We start from the raw sequence: 18420 nt of genomic DNA, 5'->3' as shown, positions 1-18420 counted from the left end.
TCGGTATTTACAGTCAAAACTGAGGTGTTTTACGCTAAAAAACTGACGAATTTTACGCTCAAAACAGGAGTTTTAGGTTCGTCCACTAGTGTATCGCATACCATATTTTTTATGTGCATAGTGAAAAGGGGATACCTTTATTATGGTGTCTGTGAGCGCTAGAAAAATTGAATTTCCTAATCAACTCTTCTAATTAAATCTCCTAATCAACTCCACTAATCAAATCCCTTTATTTATGTTGGCCGCATAGATGTGTGGGCTGTTGGTTGGGAGTGAATCAACATTTACACTATATCTAACACTATTTATGCTCAAACTTGAGGATTTTTACGTTCATGAATATAATATATTAGAGTTATTAATGTCTCTCACGTTGGCTCGGTAGTTATGGTCAAAACTGAGGACTTTTACGATCAAAACTGGAGATTTTTATGTTCAAACCTAGAGTGCATCCACCAATGTACCACATGCGATATTTTTCGTGTGCACAATGAAAAAAAGAGCTCTTGATTTATGGTGTATGTGGCTAGCATAAAAATCAATTACATCAACTTGGGGAACATGTTGTGAAAACGTTTCCATAGGCGAGCATTGGAAGGGTTTTGTTGTTTGCCATCATCCTTGGTGCTCTCATCTAAGGCATGCTAGGACATAGGCTTGGCATCCTCAGGTTTCCCAAATAGAGCACGTAGGCGGTCGATTACGAGAAGGTACCACATCGACAACGCATGACTCTTCCTTAGTGTGTAGCCCTCTTCCTCCTCATCCTGATGAGGTGGATAATTCTGCTTGGTCTTCTTTGTCATACTAGAAGGACCATCATCCATGTGGTAGCCAACATTCGTCTTCCATCGACTAGCGTTGTAGTGTGGACAACTCTTTAATTTCTTGTACTCACCTCGATACAGTATGCAGTAGTTAGGGCAGGCGTCAAACTTCTTAAGTTTTATTGTCACTCCACAGAACCGCCGTTAACCATTGGTCGTTCAGGAGGCGTATTCTCAAAGGACCCATATCTACAGCTGTGTTAATGGGGGCGTGGTTTGGCAAGACAAGAATATTTAATAATGAGATCATCATTTTAGGAAATGATGCAGAACTAGGTAGTGACATTGATCCAGAAGAAGCTCAACATGCACTTGAAATAGCCGAAGCTAACTTGAGTAAAGCTGAAGGTACGAAAGAATTGGTTGAAGCGAAGCTAGCTCTCAGACGAGCTAGGATACGAGTCGAGGCTGTCAATTGGATTCCCCCCATCCAATTGAAGACAATCCAAAGATTTCGTTGATACAAAGAAAAAGGAAAAAAGGGTAGAAAAACTTATTAGACAGCGAAGCGAAGTAAGTCCAATGCTATCTAGTAATTTTTCTACCTACCTACTATTGGATTTGAACCAATGACTCCCGCCGTATGAAAGCAATACTCTAACATTGGCCGGATCCGTTTCTTTGCTCAATAGGTATTCACAAGCACTTTGTTACCCTCAGGTAAACCTTTAGAAGGTACATCTAATAACTCGTTGAAGCTAGTGTTTGAGAAACCATGACGAGCCTTCACTATCAGCAACTTGAGATTAAAACGCGGTGTCATCATATGCTTCAGACAATCGCCCTTCTCACATAGCGGATCAATTGTCGACTGCTTTATCTCTTTGAAATTTTCTAGCCACCTCGGGTTCCCAAACATAACATCATCTTCGTCAAGGCGATTAGCTATGTTATAAAAAAAGCTCCGCATCCTCAGGCTCTAGCAATGTAGCACCAACATCCTCATCATCAGCATTATCACCGAACAAATCGTCCACTACAATGTAATCATGATGATCAACATCATTGTCGCTAGCAACGGCGGTGCTAGTTGGCGCACCTGCATTCGTCGTCGACGACGACGAGTTTCCTCCACGAGATGATGAACCATCTACACTAACATCCCCTCTCTCGCCGTGCAAAGTCCAGACTGTAGTCCTTGACAAACCGAACCTGATCAAATGAGATAGCATCGTGGCGTCTTCATGGCCTTTTGTGTTCTTGGAGTGAGCACATAGACAAATGGTTGTCGTTTGGCTCATACTCTCTCGATGTTTCTTCGCAATGGCAACAAACTTTTTTTTTTATCTCAAACACGTATTCAAGTTCCATTCTCTTTAATTCGTATATCCATTTTGATCTTTCCATATTCATGGGAAACTAGATATATAATCTGGAGAGATCATGAATAGATAGATTCTGTAATAGTTGATATATAGAAAATATATAACGAGACATGAGTGTGAATGATTATAATATAGAGTGAAAAATCTTGATATAAATAGTGCCATAGAGTAAGGATATGGAGAAACCTGGATAGTCTGAAAGCGAGACGAGTTTCACCTTCTTTGTTAACGCACCCCCATACTTTAACGTACATTCTTAACAACCCTATCATCAATCTGTTTTAAAACCTCTCCATAGTTGTCAAGTCACTGAAAACATCAGCTGCACCAAGCCACCACACCAACCCCACCACCACCAACAATGCCACCAAAAGCACATGCGTTTTGCTAGCAGCAGACTAGCAGCCCGAGGGAGTCAAGCTGTCAATCCATCCAGCGTTTGTTAGGGAGAAAAGACAAATGCACAGTGAGTAAAATTTATAGAGATAAAATACTGTAAAAGTGGTATCAGCAAGCAGCAGCCAACAAACCTCAACTCGCCGCAAACTGACACGAACACCAGCGCTACTCATACGACACCACACCACCGCCGTGGCTCCTTCCTCATTGTGGTTTCCTCAGCGACTACTTTTTTAACAGTTGTTCATCGCATTGAGGAAGGGAGGCCGGCTGGTGCTACTGCTTTTCTAGTACCTGCCCACCTGCACTTGCATCTCCTGCTTCCCTGAGCGGCCTCCCGGCTGCGAATCCACCAGCATTTCCCGAGGCCCAGCGCCGCGTGTGCCTGTGGTTCGTCCTCCACTTACTTTGTCCTTTCGCTCATTCTGTTCCATCCCTGAAATCTGAAGTTAGTCTCCAGCGTGATGTTACTTTCTCTGTTTTTTCTTTTATACATGCAATCGCACTCCTCGCTGATGATTGTATACCCTGGTTTTCCTTTGATCTTTAGGGGCGGAGTCAGGAAATGCTCGGAGCTCCATTCCACGGCTGAAACTTCTGGGAAGGTTTAAGGTACAGAGTTCTTCTCCGGCTTCTCCATAATTTCAGCCTCCCAAATTTCTATTTTTTCCTTCTTCTGTTTTTGATTTTTTTTATCATTCTTCTCGTTCTCCATTTGGTTCAGTTCTTCCCTAATCACTTCTCAGTCTTAAACGCTTCTCTATTTTTTTCCATTCAATTTAAGGTTGCTGTTCCTAGTACCGAGAAGTGAATGTTCGGTTCAGAAATGTTGTTGTGGGCGGTTCCATTCTATTTTATTTGAGAACTGCGCCCACTAGATCTGAGCACGAGGAGGAATTTTTGTGTGGGTAGTACCTCGGCGTGCGAATCTTTTCCCCCCTCGCGGCGCTGTCAGTTGGAGGCTTGGAGCGAGTCGCTGGAGTACTCGCAGTTTTAATCCTTTTTTCCTTTTTGTTTTAAATTTTTGTATATTATCAGGTCCCCTTTGGACTGTAGGGAAATAAATCCTATTTTCTGCATATTTTCTATGAAAACAAACTGAATCCTGTGACATGAAGCCTTAATCTATTAATTATTTCTTTATTTTTTAGATTTATAAGTTTGCCTAGAACAAGTTACGCCAAAATAGGTTAGACAACAAAAACTTATGTGAATAATTATGTTATTAGTAAAAATTATTAGATAAAATGTGCTGGAAAATTTTGTGTTGACAAATTGTTGTGATATGTTTGTCTGCTAACAACCCTGAACAAAAATTAAGTTATAAAGGTATAGAAAAATTGTCATGGTAAGTCATCTTTAGAATTACGAAAAAAGACTATAAAAATAGTTATGAATTATGATAAGAAAAACTGGACATAATATTTATATCTAGATACATGGTAAGAAAAACTTGATATTCTAGTAGGCCTGCTTATTTTAGGTTGCTTTTACTTCCTCCCTTTTCAAACCTTGCTGATGCCATCCAGGCTGTAAATCCGTTGAGGCTATCCCTGTAATCTTCTTACTTAAAGTAGCATCATGTTACGCATATTTGTATTTTCTGATGCAAGATCTGCATCTGATTGAAGGATACATCACCCTTGCTTCTCTTTGACTTCCCTGTCTTATGGCCAACATTTCTTATAAAATTTTGTTACCTCAACTACAAGTAGTTTTAATCTTGTTGAACTTTCTTTTTTAGAAATGAACACTCCCTTGAAATATTGCGCTATCAGAATGCGTGTCTCCTCTTGTTTTTGTTTTACTTGACTAATTATAGATAGATAATAAAGGGCCATTCTTTTTTTTAGATTACAGAATATAAGCATTCCAGCCTTTACATTCACAAGTGAGCTTATGGCCAAACAATACAAGAAGGGTACTTAGACCAAATTCCACTAAACAGACACGGAAAAGGTCCAAGACATATCGCCACTCAAAGTGTCAATACAAAGAGCCCAAAGACCACAACACCTAGCCAAAGAAAACGACAATGGAAAAAAAAAGATTATACACTCATATCCTTCTCTGGTTTTTCACACACTGGCTCCATTCTAACATCAGGCCTTCTAGTTGCCTGCAACCTTCTCTCAAAATTCATCTCTCTTCTCTTTCGACAGCAGGGACCATTGCCTGATCCAATGTGCCTTTGGAACACTGCATCATTTCTATTTATTCAACCATAAGACCCAACACATTGCTTCTATCCCCAGTTCCCCACTACTATTTGATTTCTGAGCCCTGGAGCGAAGCTCCATAACCAAGATCCAAACATGTGAAGTGTGCTTCTTGGTGGTTGATGTTAAAAATGATGAAGAGAGAATTGCATAAAAATCTAGCCACACAGCAATCGAAAAGAAGGCCTTGAATAGTTTCTTCTAAGCCACAAAAACTACACTTAGAATCTCCTTTCCACCCTCTCTTTGCTAAATTGTCTTTTGTTAAAAGTTAAAACCACCCCTCTCTTCAAGCACCACAATAAAATTTTAATTTTCAAGGGCAGTTTTTCTTTCCAGAAGACTTCTTTCCCTGAAATTCACTCATTCTTCATTATTTCTCTATACATTGAATGTGTTGAAAAAACTCAATTTTTCTTTGTTAGCCAAACCTTGTTGCAGTTTAGGGAGACCGGCAGCACTAAAGAAACTAGCCTGAGCCTCTCTTTCAGCCTCTCACCCACTATCGTGAGGGCATTTTGTACCTTCCAAGAAAGGTATTTTAGCTGGCTCGCTTTTACTTGCTTCAGTACTCATTTCAAGGTTTTCTCCTATTCTTGTCCTTGTTACTAATGTTATCTTTTGACCAGAGAGTAAGGAGAACTTGACCTCAGCGCTAGAGAAGAATATGGCAGCCACTGAAGCTGCCACGGACACAGGCAGTTCAAGGAGGTCACAAGATGACACTACAACATTAGTCCCACACAGTGGGAATTTGGGAGAACCAATCCAGAAGGGCGTGAAGACCACCAGATTCAAAGATGATGACGAGGTTGTGGAAATCACCATTGTACAGCGCGATTCAGTGGCAATCGAAGATGTCAGGGTAGTCGATGATGGTGGCTCAGGGCATAGTAATGGGTTTGATGGCCTGTCACTTGTGTCACCTTCCTCATCAAGGAGCGGCAAGCTATCATCAAAGATTAGGCAAGTGAAAAATGGACTAAAGATGAAGAACTCAAGCACTAAGGCGCCACAGACACAGTTGGGAAAGAACATGAGGAAGAGATTGGACAGAAGCAAGAGCGGGGCTGCTGTAGCGCTCAAGGGCTTGCAGTTTGTGACTGCAAAAGTTGGTCATGATGGCTGGGCTGTAGTGGAGAAACGGTTCAACGAGCTACAGGTTGATGGTGTGCTGCTACGTTCAAGATTTGGGAAATGCATTGGTAATTATAGCGGTTCTATTGAATGTGTATCTCCATAGAGCCATTTGAACAGTGCTAATACAATCATTGCTTTGGTTCTGCAGGGATGGATGGATCTGATGAGTTTGCAGTGCAATTGTTTGATTCATTAGCAAGAAAGAGAGGGATAACAAAGCAGGTGCTGACTAAAGATGAGCTCAAAGATTTCTGGGAGCAACTCAGTGATCAGGGTTTTGACAACCGTTTACAGATATTCTTTGACATGTTAGTATTTTTGATGAATATCTGGTTTCCTTCATGCATAACTGTATGTGATGAGTTATTGAAATCCAGCTCCACATAAAAAAATACTTGGCCTTACTAACATGTTATTTTAAAAAATGAAGCAAACTATTGTAATAAGTTTACATGCTGCTGTTGTGTATTCCATAATTTCATTTGGCACTTAGCATTGTTAATTTTTTTTCTGTCCAGGGTTGATAAGAATGCCGATGGAAGAATCACAGAAGAGGAGGTTAAGGAGGTCTGTCAGAAGAATCTATAATTGAAAATCTAATATGTTCATGTTGTACGTTGTTAGATTCTAAGTTAGTGATAGTACGCTCTTGCAGATTATTACCCTCAGTGCATCAGCAAACAAACTTTCCAAGCTCAAGGAACGAGCTGATGAGTACACGGCACTCATAATGGAAGAACTTGACCGTGACAGCCTTGGATACATTGAGGTCTGCCCAATGCCCCAATCTTACTCATAAAAATAACAATTTTGGCTGTCAATGAACTAACTCATGCTAAACGATTAACAGCTTGAGGATCTGAAGGCACTTTTGCTGCAATCACCTTCTCAAGTTGTTGCAAGATCAACAACGCATAGCTCGAAACTTAGCAAAGCTCTTAGCATGAAGCTTGCATCAAACAAGGACACAGGTCCATTTTACCACTACTGGCAAGAGTTCATGTACTTCCTTGAGGAGAACTGGAAGCGCATTTGGGTTATGACTCTCTGGCTCTCAATCTGCATTGGCCTCTTTATTTGGAAGTTCATCCAATACCGTAATCGAGCAGTATTTCACATCATGGGTTATTGTGTGACCACTGCAAAAGGTGCTGCAGAGACCCTCAAATTCAATATGGCCCTGGTTCTTTTTCCTGTTTGCCGAAATACAATCACATGGATTCGATCAAAGACAAAGATCGGTGCTGTTGTGCCCTTCAATGACAACATAAACTTCCATAAGGTAAGACTATATGTACTCAGTATCGAACACAGGATGATTCTTTCCATTCTGTGGGAGTATCTGTTCCAATTGAAACATAGTTCTCTCTTTTTTTATCCTAGAGGACCAATGAGAATGAATTGTTAACCTTCCCATCTGATAGTTACACTTGCTAATGTGGAAGTTACATTATGTAATATGTATGGAATTATTGTGCAGGTAATAGCAGCAGGTGTTGCAGTTGGTGTTGTTTTGCATGCAGGTGCTCACCTGACATGTGATTTTCCTCTGCTGCTGCATGCAAGTGATGCTGCCTATGAACCAATGAAGCCTTTCTTTGGAGACAAAAGGCCACCAAATTACTGGTGGTTTGTAAAGGGAACTGAAGGGTGGACAGGTGTGGTCATGGTTGTACTTATGACTATAGCTTTCGTATTGGCCCAGCCATGGTTTCGGCGTAATAAGCTCAAGGATTCTAATCCCCTCAAGAAAATGACTGGCTTCAATGCCTTTTGGTTTACTCACCACTTATTTGTTATTGTGTATGCACTGCTCATTGTCCATGGGACCTGTTTATATCTAAGCAGGAAATGGTACAAGAAAACGGTAAACATCTGTACCCTCATTGGCTAGGGAGTATCTGATTTCTGGAAGTTATTACTTACACAGCATCTCAACCGTTGCAGACATGGATGTACCTTGCTGTCCCTGTGCTCTTGTATGTAAGTGAGCGCATTCTTCGGCTATTTAGGAGCCATGATGCTGTTAGGATTCAGAAGGTACATACAATTCCGTTCCTTTGGTTTTGCTTGTATATTTCAACTTGCATATGATGAGAACAAAACAAAGTCAGACAGTAGGAGGTGTGCACTACTCCCTCCGTTCCCTATCTTAAGGCCACGAAGGTATGTTCTAAGTCAATTTTTTTCAACTTTGACCAGTAATAACAAAATATTCATAAATATTTACTAAATAAAATGAAATATTATATTTATTATTAAAACATCTACCACTATATATAATTTTTGTAATTTAAAAATAATTATTTTTATAGATATTGTTGGTCAAAGTTTCAAAACATTGACTTAGGACAACCTTCGTCACCTTAAGATAAGGAACGGAGGGAGTATGCTATACAGCCTTCACCCAACTTCTGTGTTGAACTCGAATTTCCGTGTCTATTTTCTTTCATTCTACAAAGATACCTACTTACTCTGTAGTATTTTCATTTTATTTATTTATGAAAAGTCATTTTTGAAAGTTTTGGTTTCCCTCTTTGACTTTTAATTTTGTGCCCTCTCAATAGGTTGCAGTATATCCAGGGAATGTTTTGGCTCTCTATATGTCCAAGCCACCTGGATTCAGGTATCGGAGTGGGCAGTATATCTTCATAAAATGCAGTGATGTCTCTCCATACGAATGGTAGGCACTTACACCCTTCCTCATGGAAAGTGATAATCAGTAGATGACTGAAGTGCATAAATTCTCTCTCTTGCAGGCACCCATTTTCGATTACATCAGCACCAGGAGATGATTATCTTAGTGTCCACATTCGCACAAGGGGTGATTGGACTTCACGTCTTAGGACTGTCTTCTCTGAGGTGATTTGGCTCTTAGGTTGAGTTTTTATTGGCCCAATAGGATCCTTCTAGAAAGACTCAACAACTCTTAGAGGACGGTGAATGCAACTTGTGAAATTTGTTATTTGTGAATTGTGATATCTGATGCAATTGCTTTTGTTGTTGGAACTGACAATTACGTAAACATGAACCAGGCATGCCGCCCTCCATCTGATGGAGAAAGTGGACTCCTTAGAGCTGACCCTTCCAAGGGGATCACCGAGACCAACGCGAGGTAGAATTTGTATAATTTCTTTTGAAATGTAGTACAGTAAAGTATACATTTCTTAGATTCATCTGACCCTGAATTTTGACATGGTCTAGGTTCCCGAAACTCTTGATTGATGGACCATACGGTGCTCCAGCGCAAGACTATCAGGAATATGATGTGCTCCTGCTCATTGGACTGGGCATTGGAGCCACACCATTGATTAGCATTGTGAAGGATGTACTTAACCACATCCAGCTTGGAGGATCTGTTGCAGGCACGGAGCCTGAGGGCAGTGGCAAGGCCAAGAAGAGGCCATTCATGACAAAGAGGGCCTACTTCTACTGGGTGACCAGGGAAGAGGGGTCCTTTGAATGGTTCCGAGGGGTCATGAATGAGGTGGCTGAGAAGGACAAGGATGGAGTCATTGAACTCCACAACCACTGCTCGAGTGTGCACCAGGAAGGGGATGTACGTTCTGCCCTCATTGTCATGCTCCAGGAGCTCCAGCACGCGAAGAAGGGAGTCGACATCTTGTCTGGAACTAGTGTCAAGACGCATTTTGCACGGCCGAATTGGCGAAGCGTCTTCAAACATGTTGCAGTGAACCACGAGAACCAACGCATCGGTATGTCACGTCCTTTGTGTCATCTTCCTATCATGTCAGAAGCACTACAAACATTCTATGCCACCTTCCTACTGTGTTCAAGCACTAGAAACGTCAATTGACTTCATCATCTACTAACATTTGATGGCTGTCCAGGAGTTTTCTACTGTGGTGAGCCCGTCCTTGTGCCACAGCTACGGCAGCTGTCAGCGGACTTCACCCACAAGACAAATACTAAGTTCGAGTTCCACAAGGAGAACTTCTAATGGAGGAACTGGAGAAAAGCTCTAGGCGTGGCCCTCTAATGGTTTCAGAATATGTGAATTACGATGGTTGTAACATATATACGAGTAGAAGAATAAGACGATGGGAGTTGTTTTGTTGTACATGTCAAGAGTAGATGAATTGTCTTTGCAAGCATACAACCTTAAAAGTTGTAACACATGTCAGCTGGTTTTGACAGGTCTGTTTGTTTTGTCTGCTCCTGTTGGAGTGTTGGGCATACACTGCTTCTGTCTTTTAAAGCACCACCACTACATTGAAAGCCCTGAGGAAGGTATTTTACGGCACAAATGAGTCAGGTTCACTTGTGAATTGTGATCCTCAACTCCTGATGCTGAGTAACTGGTTGTGCCTTCCGTAAGTTTGCTCAAAATGTATGTTAAATTTTATGTTGCTTGATCTCTTGGCACTTCCAAAAAGTTTGTGTGATAAATGATAAGAAATGAGATTTCCCCTTTTTTTGCAGAATGGGTAGGTGTTCTGCTGTTTCATTAAGTTGAAAGCATGTGCAATGTGTGCAAGGATCTGACTGCAATACTACTCGGCTAAAATGAAGAAGAAAACGAAACCACAACACCCTACCAAAACAAAGATGAAAGAAAAGAAAGAAAAGGACTGAATATAGCCACTGTGACTCACATCCAGCCTCTACATGCTGCATACTCTGTCGATCACTCGAATTCTTCACAGGCAAAGCCTCAAAAAAATATCAGAGAAGGTGCTGCGCCGTACGTGACTTATTGTGGAACATGCGTCGGCATCTTTTTTTTATTGCCAAAGATTCCATGCCATATAAACTATGCCCTTTGTTCTCTGGCAGTCCGGTGTCTCGCCATGCCCAAGTACCAAATCAAATCATTCCACCAGCCTTTGATGTTTGTCGCTGATTGGATGTCTCCATACCTCCCTGGCATACGTAGCTTGGCTAAAATATACTGTAATTTGCCGCTAGCTGGAGTGGGAAGTCGAGCTTTCATGGGTTGTCAGTACTGTTAGAATGTATTAGAGTTTAGTCTCGTCCATATGTAATGGGCATAGGTCCAAATAGTCTTGTTATAAATATATCTCCCAACCTAGCTAGGGTTAGAGTTTTCCCAATATCCAATATGGCACCAGAGCTACAGTAACCTTTCCTCCCCTCACTACAGTCGCCTCCTCCGGCTCCCTTCCCTCCCTCCAGCCGCCACCGTCGGCCTCCACCCTCGGCCCGGCCGCGGCTTCCCCTCCCACCTCTCCCGTCACCCGCACAGCCACCGAGGTGGCCTCCATCTCGCTCGTCGGCCGTTCTCGCTGAGCCCCCACCGTTCTTCTCTCCTCTTCTTGCGTTCTCCACTCGTCGTCTTCACTGATAGGCTGCGTCGCCTGCTGGCCTGCACGCGCCACAGCCTAACCCTGCGTGTGGCCGGCGTCGACAGGCTTGCGTGTGCCCGCGCCTCCACGTAACCTGGCCCCAGCCGCGTGACCGCCGGCCAGACCGCGCCCCTGCTCATGGCGGCTCCTCCCCATTCCCCCTTCCCCCTTCCCCACAGCTGCCTCCCTGTCTAGCACCGCACTCAGCCCGAACGTCGCAGCAGTGGCCCCACCCGCCCACGGCGTGGCCGCTGGATTGGTACCCCCACGGGCAGCAGACACCGCTGCTCTCACCGTCGTGCTCGCTGCTGCCGGCCTCACCCCCTAGAGTGTCGGCGCCGGCGTCGGCTCCCACGACGTGCTCGCTGTCGGAGGGGCCCATACATCGTCGGCCTTGGGCCCCTCCCCGACACAACCGGCGCTGCCCAACCGCGCCGCGGTTCCCCTCCAGGCTTCCCCGCCCTTGCTGCCCCTACGTGGCCCGGCATCAATGCCTCCTCGCCGGCCTCCTCGGTGCTCGTCACGGCCATCGCCACCATCCAGGCGACCGTTGCTGCTTCCCGCGACCGCGAGCGTGCCGCAACACTCCTCCTGGACCAAGAGCGCGCCCTGAGTACCACTCTGACTGCACAGATGGCCACCGCACAGCGCCTCCTCCACGGGCATCATCCGGTCGTCCAGGACACACCTCCGTCCACCCCAGAGGCTCCTCACACCTCTGGACTCGACGCCGACCACATCGCTGCTCTCCATGCCTAGGTTGCCGGCCTCCACAACATTTGGTCCCTCGTCTCCATCGTGATGGACCCGGCGTCATCCCACTACCCTCGCTGGCGGGGGCAGGTGCTACTCACCCTGCGGCGCTTCGCTCTTGCCGACCACGTCCTCGACGACGTCGTCCCCTCGCTGTCCCCGGCCTGATCCCTGATGGATACCATGGTGCTCTCATGGCTCCATGGCACCATCACCGTCGAGCTCCAGGACATCACCCGTGACCAGACACACATGGGTCGCCAGGCGTGGCTCGCTCTCGAGGAACAATTCCTCAGGAACCGGGATGCTCGGGCCCTTCACCTCGACGCAGAGTTTCACTAGTTCTCCTAGGGGGACCTCTCCGTGGAGGAGTACTGCCGCTAGATGAAAGGCTTGGCGGACTCCCTCTGCGATCTCGGTGAGCCAGTGGTGGACCGTACCTTGGTGCTGAACCTCCTGCGTGGCCTCAGTCCTCGCTACGGCCACTTGAAGGCTCTGATCAAGAGGACCGTGCCTTCCCCACCTTCCATGTCGTGCGGAATGAGCTTCTCCTCGAGGAGCTCACCATGACCTTCGAGGCTCCCACCCAGGCATCGGCCCTCTACAGCACCACCCCTGGCACCCAGGCATCTCCCGGGGGGCAGGCCCCCCACGATCCGTCGATCGAGACCCCCGCTCGGCCCTTCCTGTGGCTCCTATGGCCCCTCGTCAGCATTCCACCACCGACGGTGGTCGTCGCCCCCGCAAGGGCGGACATGGGGACGACGACCCCTCTCGTGGAGGTTCCACCGGCCAGGGAGGCGCCTAGAGTTGGCTGTCGTTCTACAACCCCTGGACTGGCACCATCTCCACATGGCCGGGTCAGGTCTCCAGCGCCTCCCATCCTCCGGTGTCGGCGCCTGCTCTCCTGACGACGCCAACTATGGGGACACCCTCGTTGCCTGCCTACGGCGTGCCTCCAACGACCATGGCCCCGCTTGTGCTCCCACCTATGGGGACCTCCACCACGACACCTTGGTCCTTGTTCGGTGGCGGCTCGAACACGGCCTCCCTCGTCGCCGCCTACAACACCATGGCACTAGCTCCACTATCTTCTGACTGGGTCATCGACTTCGGTGCATCCTACCACACCACCCCCACCACAGGCATGCTATCTCACTCCCACCCACCCCCTTGCACACATCCTACCTTGATCATCGTTGGAAACAGTTGCACTCTACCGATCACCTCAGTAGGTGCCTCGATGCTCCCTAGACCATTCTTTCTCAACGATGTTCTTGTAGCCCCACATATCACTCACAATCTCCTTTCCGTTCGTCGTTTCACCACTGATAATTCTTGTTCCATTGAGTTTGACCCCTCTGATTTTTCTATGAAGGATCTAGCCACCAAGACCCTCTACATGCTCCGGCCTTCTTCCACCAGCGTGTCTCCACCCCCCGTCCTGGTCTCCACCACCACCTAGCATCGTCGACTCGACCATCCAGGACCTGACGCCATGTAACACTATAAAAACCATCAAATAAAAATAATACATTTGTTATTTATTTGCATTTGGAATGATTTTTGATTTGCTCATAATTGATTTTGGATATTGGATAACATTTCTTCTTAAAAGAAAATCCTAGTAAATAATATATATAATAATTATTAGTACAAAAATTAATATTTCATTTATAAATAATTTTAGTATAATTTTTATGAATTTTAGGATTATTTAAAAATATATTTTGAATTTAGAAAAGGAAATAGAAAAAAAAAGAAAGATAAAAAAGAAAACTCTAATCTAACCCTAACCCTAAAGCCCATTATGCCCATGTAGTGGAGCAAGCCGCGCCCCTGGCTCCCTTCCCTGCTGGCCGTCACCGCCCCTTGCTTCCTCCCCTTCCTCCTCTTGCGCGCGGGCCCCACCGGGACCCTTCTCTCTCTCCTCCCTCCTCTCTTTACCCTGCGTCGACGCCGCTCTGCTCTCGCTCGGCCGCGCCAAGCACACCGAACACGCCCGACGGCGCTAGGCCCTGTCGCGCCGCCCCGAGCCCTGCACGACCGGCGCCCAGGCGCGCCACCACCGCCCAACGCGCCGCGCACAGGAAGCCCAGTCGCGCCAAGCGCGCGACCAGGACCCGAAGCCGAGCACCGCGACGCTGGGAGCCTGACCGACGCCCGAGCCACAAACCGAAGTCCCAGTCGCGACCATTCGCCAACGCGTTAATGTTTCTGTTTCCTCTTCTCTCTCCCTCCATTCAAGCTCCATGAACGCCATTGATGGCCGATTGAAGACATCGACCGCCGTTTCTCTCCCCTCTCGCTCTATAAAAGCGCCCGGAGTCCCTCCCTCTCTTCCTCCCTGAGCTCCCTCTCTCTCTCTCTCACGCTCTCCTCTCTCTCCCTGTCCGCACCGTGCTCAGCTTGCCGCCAGAGCTCGTCGTCGTGGCCCTGTCCGCCGTTCGTCGCCTGAGCTCCGCCGTCCGCGGCCGCGCGAAGCTCCTGCTCCTCCCCTGCTCGCGCTGTGCCCAGCCGAGCCCGCACCAAGCTCTCTGTGCCGCTGTTCGCCCACGTCTCGCCGTCGTGCCAGCACCTCGCCGGACGTTCCTGACCGCCGCCGCCGCTGATTCCGTTCCATTCGACCATGCCGTGACGCCATCGCCTGTTCCCCGCTCTGTACCTGTTGTACGCCATGACCAAGGTAGAAGACGATGCCTATTTTACGATCTACCCCTAAGGACTACCGTTAATAAAAGATTTAGTCCTTGCGCTAATTTATTTTGAAGAAATAATATTAAGCAAATTAATCATTGTTTTGTTAAGCTTGGTAATTATGTGATTGACCTCTTTAATTGAGTGTTTTCAAGATTTTGTGTACTCTCATAAATCAATTTAAATTAGGTTTGTTATAGTCAATTTATGCGTAGTTTTCTAATTATGAAGTTAAAAACAAATGTAGTTTACCTTTTCATAATCAAATGTACGAGATAAATAATTATATAATTACGTTTTTATGATTTCGAGTTACATTTAAGTAATTGATAATTATGTGTATACCAAATAGGGATTTTTAATAATATTAATATAACTAAATTCACACCGTCATAACTAAAATGATAGTTTTTACATAATTTTCTTTCTAATGAATTATATCATTTGTTCCTACAATAGAATTAAAGATAATTAATAGATTAATTATCTTTTATCATAATTTAATAATTAAACCTATAGTCAATTTGTTCTTAACTAGATTTATGACATGATTAATGATTTTATATAATTTAGTCCACATTATATACGAATCACTTAGCTTTTCCTAAAGGAATAAAATAAAGTAATAAGAGTTTAAGTTCTTTTATAACTTAAAATGTTACTTTATATATGGACTTCGAATATAATAATATACGCTATGTGTTTTCTAATGAAATTAAAAGATAATTATTTGTTCAATATCGTTTGCATGAAAATCCACTTAAGGGCCTATAACTTTGTTTTTCATAAAATAAGTGTTTAATAATAATGATCTTTTCACATAAAACCTATTTAGACTTATATCTTAGTTTATCATAAGTGAATGTTTAACAATGATTTATAAGATGTTCCATAATGCTTCTAAAAACTAATAACGTGTTTCGTAACCCATTAACCTTAGATATATAACATATATCTTTTCTAAAAAGGTTAAAAATGTTTAATATCGTTATAACGTGTTTTATCGTCTTATAAACCCTTAATCTTAGACATATCACATATGACGTTTTATAAAAGATTAATTTGGTGAACCTAATATTTGTATATTTTAATTAAGATATTTTAAGCTCATGTCTTGTTTTATAAAGTATAGATCACACATGTTTGAAAATAATACCTTTTTATTATAACCCTTGTGTGTAATGTTTTTGAAAAGTGAACTCTCTTTTCGTTAGGCTTTCTTTTAGCTTTACATATGGTGAATGTTGTATGTTATTGAGTGGTGTTTGTTCTTCTTGTTTGTTTGTGTGATATTCAGTGGTTGATGTAGTAGTTAAGAATCAAGATCTATTCCTATCCGTGGAAGAACCTCAAGTTTTCAATAAGCAAGGCAAGTGCACTTCTCCCTCTGCATACTCTGTTTGATCTCAAACAATACATTTAATAAAGTTTATTCTTGGATATATATATGCATAATTTGACGGGTTACCTATTTAGATACCCCTAACCTTTCCAACCTTACTCCTTGTTTAACCTGACATTATGATCTAATCAAGTAGCTATGCTATTGCTACAACTTTAAATTTATGCAGTCACTCCTATTTATGATATTAATGTTCCAAATGGTAAGTTTACTATATTGTTGTTAACCCAATGGTTAAACAAGATTATTGCATATTAATTGGAACATGGAGTGACCACCCGAAAAAACAGTGCTACCATGAGGGTGGTATGGGACGCCCTTGGCTAAATAACTAGGGAAGTCTTATGTTGGGTGCTTGTCGTGGTCGACTAGAACGGGGGCATCTGGCAAGCGCTTGTAGTTCCAGCTCAGGCAGATTGGATACAGGCATAGTTCCCAGAGCTTTACCCTGTAGTCTGGACTATAAGATGGTTACGTTAGGTGTACCTTATGCAGTTGACCATTTCCAGCATTTGCATAATGAGGACTCTAGGGAAAAGCATCGTAGTGAGACCCTAGCCATTCACCTCGGAAGTGAATACGGGTCTAGCTAACTTGGGCTAGAAGGGAATCGTGACTCATGGGTATAGATGCGCCACCTCTACAGAGTGTAAAACTGATATATCAGTCGTGCTCATGGTTAAGAGCAGCCTGGACTCCTCACATGATAATTGAACTTGAAGATGGAAATAAATCGAGATCCGATGATCTGCCAATGGTTTGCTTAAGTGGTTTCACTTAAGTGTTTTTGATATACTCTTATACCTTTGTTTAATGGGAATACTTGGGATTCACACTTATTAGTAAGACAGGTGTTGTTAATAAAATGTTGACCAACTAAAATCCTTACTGCTCAACCTTAGCCTCACCTTGTTAAACTTGCATTAATTTTCCCCCACTTGCTGAGCCCCGACCATAAGTGAGCTCACCCTTGCTTAAATTTTTATTAGAAGTTTGCAGATGAAATTATGATGTTGAGCTCCATGGATGCTACTCTAGTGATACCCCCGGTCATCTTCCTGTGGATGGATGTCCATGTTTCGCTGTACTTTGATGAATAAAGGTTAATACATTATGTCTGTTCGAAGTGTAATAAGTTAATATAATCGTTATTTATGCTTTTATGCATTGTTCTTTTGATATATTACACTTGTGACATCAACATATGTGTGAAAATAGATCCTGGCACACATATGCGATGCACCCGGCTCTGCCCTTAGAAACGGGTGTGACAGAAGTGGTATCAAAGCAATGTGACCGTAGGTCGCTAGATTAGTTAGAAATGGAAAGCTCAGTCAGTCTTTCAAAGCCTCATATATTTTCCTCCATAAAAACTTACTTTATATCAAAACTCATCTCTTTTATCTTCAACCCTTCTTGTCTGATTCTTCGTCTATCAGAAGGTTCTAATGAGAAGCATTGCAAGATGATCAAGCTAGGATTACGGAACTTGAAGCGAAGTTTGCTAGAAGAAACCCTTTCGAAGCTATCGACGATGCCCTATTCTCTGTCTTATCCCCACTCCGCAAGAAGTTTTGCTATGGATCCCTTGGATCTATTACCAGACTTCTTGGTTAGGTTGATAGGATTGTTCTTTAGTATTAAGATTTTCGACTAGATCGGTAATGGAGATATTATATTATATTATAAGTGGTTTTCTAATCCCTAATATTGCTATATAACCCTTGACTTCTTATACTTTTGTTTTCTTGCCATTGTATTGCCACCCTTGCGCAATATCTACCTTGATATATTAAACTTTTGCCTCTCTACTTTTCTCCTTGATAATGCTTTCTCCCTATTGAATTCTTATACTTTTGCTTTCGTGCCATTGTATTGCCACCCTTGCGCAATATCTACCTTGATATATTAAACCTTTGCCTCTCTACTTTTCTCCTTGATAACGCTTTCTCTCTAACTCACTACATATCCTTGGTTGTATCATTTATCCTCACTTTAATAGTTCATGGTTAGCTTATTTCACTCTTGGCCACTAACAAATATGTCTTGTCTAACTCCTTGATAATTCTTACCCAACTCCTTGGTATTATAATATCTTTCTTATTTCAACCCTTGTCTCACCTTTTGTTTTGGTTGAATGAGTAGAATTGGATTGTGTTGTGCTGGTATGCTTGAATTCATTGTCCTTTGTGTTCATGTTTGATTTGCTTCTTTGAAATGATTGTTGGTGTATTGTGTGACTTTTGTCCACAATGGCATCAGTTAGCTAGGTAAAACCTTAGATAGATGGGTTTTCTCTGCTCTCTATAATCTGTCTTTGCTCAACCCTTT

At 43.5% G+C, this 18420-nt stretch overlaps 1 protein-coding gene across 6 annotated transcripts; it reads left to right on the top strand.

The window, feature by feature from the left end:
- Positions 1 to 2546: 2546 nt before the first annotated feature.
- On the top strand, positions 2547 to 10286 carry LOC103635158 (respiratory burst oxidase homolog protein B). 6 transcript variants are annotated; one of them, XM_020543257.2, is made up of 15 exons: positions 2547 to 2941; positions 3102 to 3163; positions 5212 to 5306; positions 5400 to 5975; positions 6059 to 6218; positions 6429 to 6477; positions 6566 to 6679; positions 6761 to 7192; positions 7391 to 7777; positions 7858 to 7950; positions 8478 to 8593; positions 8670 to 8772; positions 8946 to 9025; positions 9115 to 9626; positions 9762 to 10286. In XM_020543257.2, exons 4-15 carry the CDS (start codon positions 5438 to 5440, stop codon positions 9869 to 9871), a joined length of 2694 nt encoding a protein of 897 aa, XP_020398846.1. In that variant the 5' UTR covers positions 2547 to 2941; positions 3102 to 3163; positions 5212 to 5306; positions 5400 to 5437; the 3' UTR covers positions 9872 to 10286. The 6 variants fall into 6 exon arrangements, with proteins under 6 accessions (XP_020398846.1, XP_008655905.1, XP_035817553.1 ...); XM_008657683.3 differs by having other exon boundaries at positions 5196 to 5306; XM_035961660.1 differs by having other exon boundaries at positions 3336 to 5306.
- Positions 10287 to 18420: the final 8134 nt, after the last annotated feature.

This window comes from Zea mays, chromosome 8 (genome assembly GCF_902167145.1).
Source record: "Zea mays cultivar B73 chromosome 8, Zm-B73-REFERENCE-NAM-5.0, whole genome shotgun sequence".
In the NCBI taxonomy this organism is placed as follows: domain Eukaryota; kingdom Viridiplantae; phylum Streptophyta; class Magnoliopsida; order Poales; family Poaceae; genus Zea; species Zea mays.
Note: the sequence above shows the minus strand (reverse complement) of the source record. Positions and strands in the feature narration are given on the sequence as shown.

What these genes read in the sequence shown, in the direction of transcription:
- LOC103635158 (XM_020543258.2), top strand. Translation starts at nt 5,438, where the DNA reads ATGGCAGCCACTGAAGCTGCCACGGACACAGGCAGTTCAAGGAGGTCA. An exon ending in ACAACATAAACTTCCATAAG is followed by an intron (nt 7,193 to 7,390) that starts GTAAGACTATAT and finishes ATTATTGTGCAG; the next exon opens with GTAATAGCAGCAGGTGTTGC. An exon ending in TTAGGACTGTCTTCTCTGAG is followed by an intron (nt 8,773 to 8,945) that starts GTGATTTGGCTC and finishes AACATGAACCAG; the next exon opens with GCATGCCGCCCTCCATCTGA.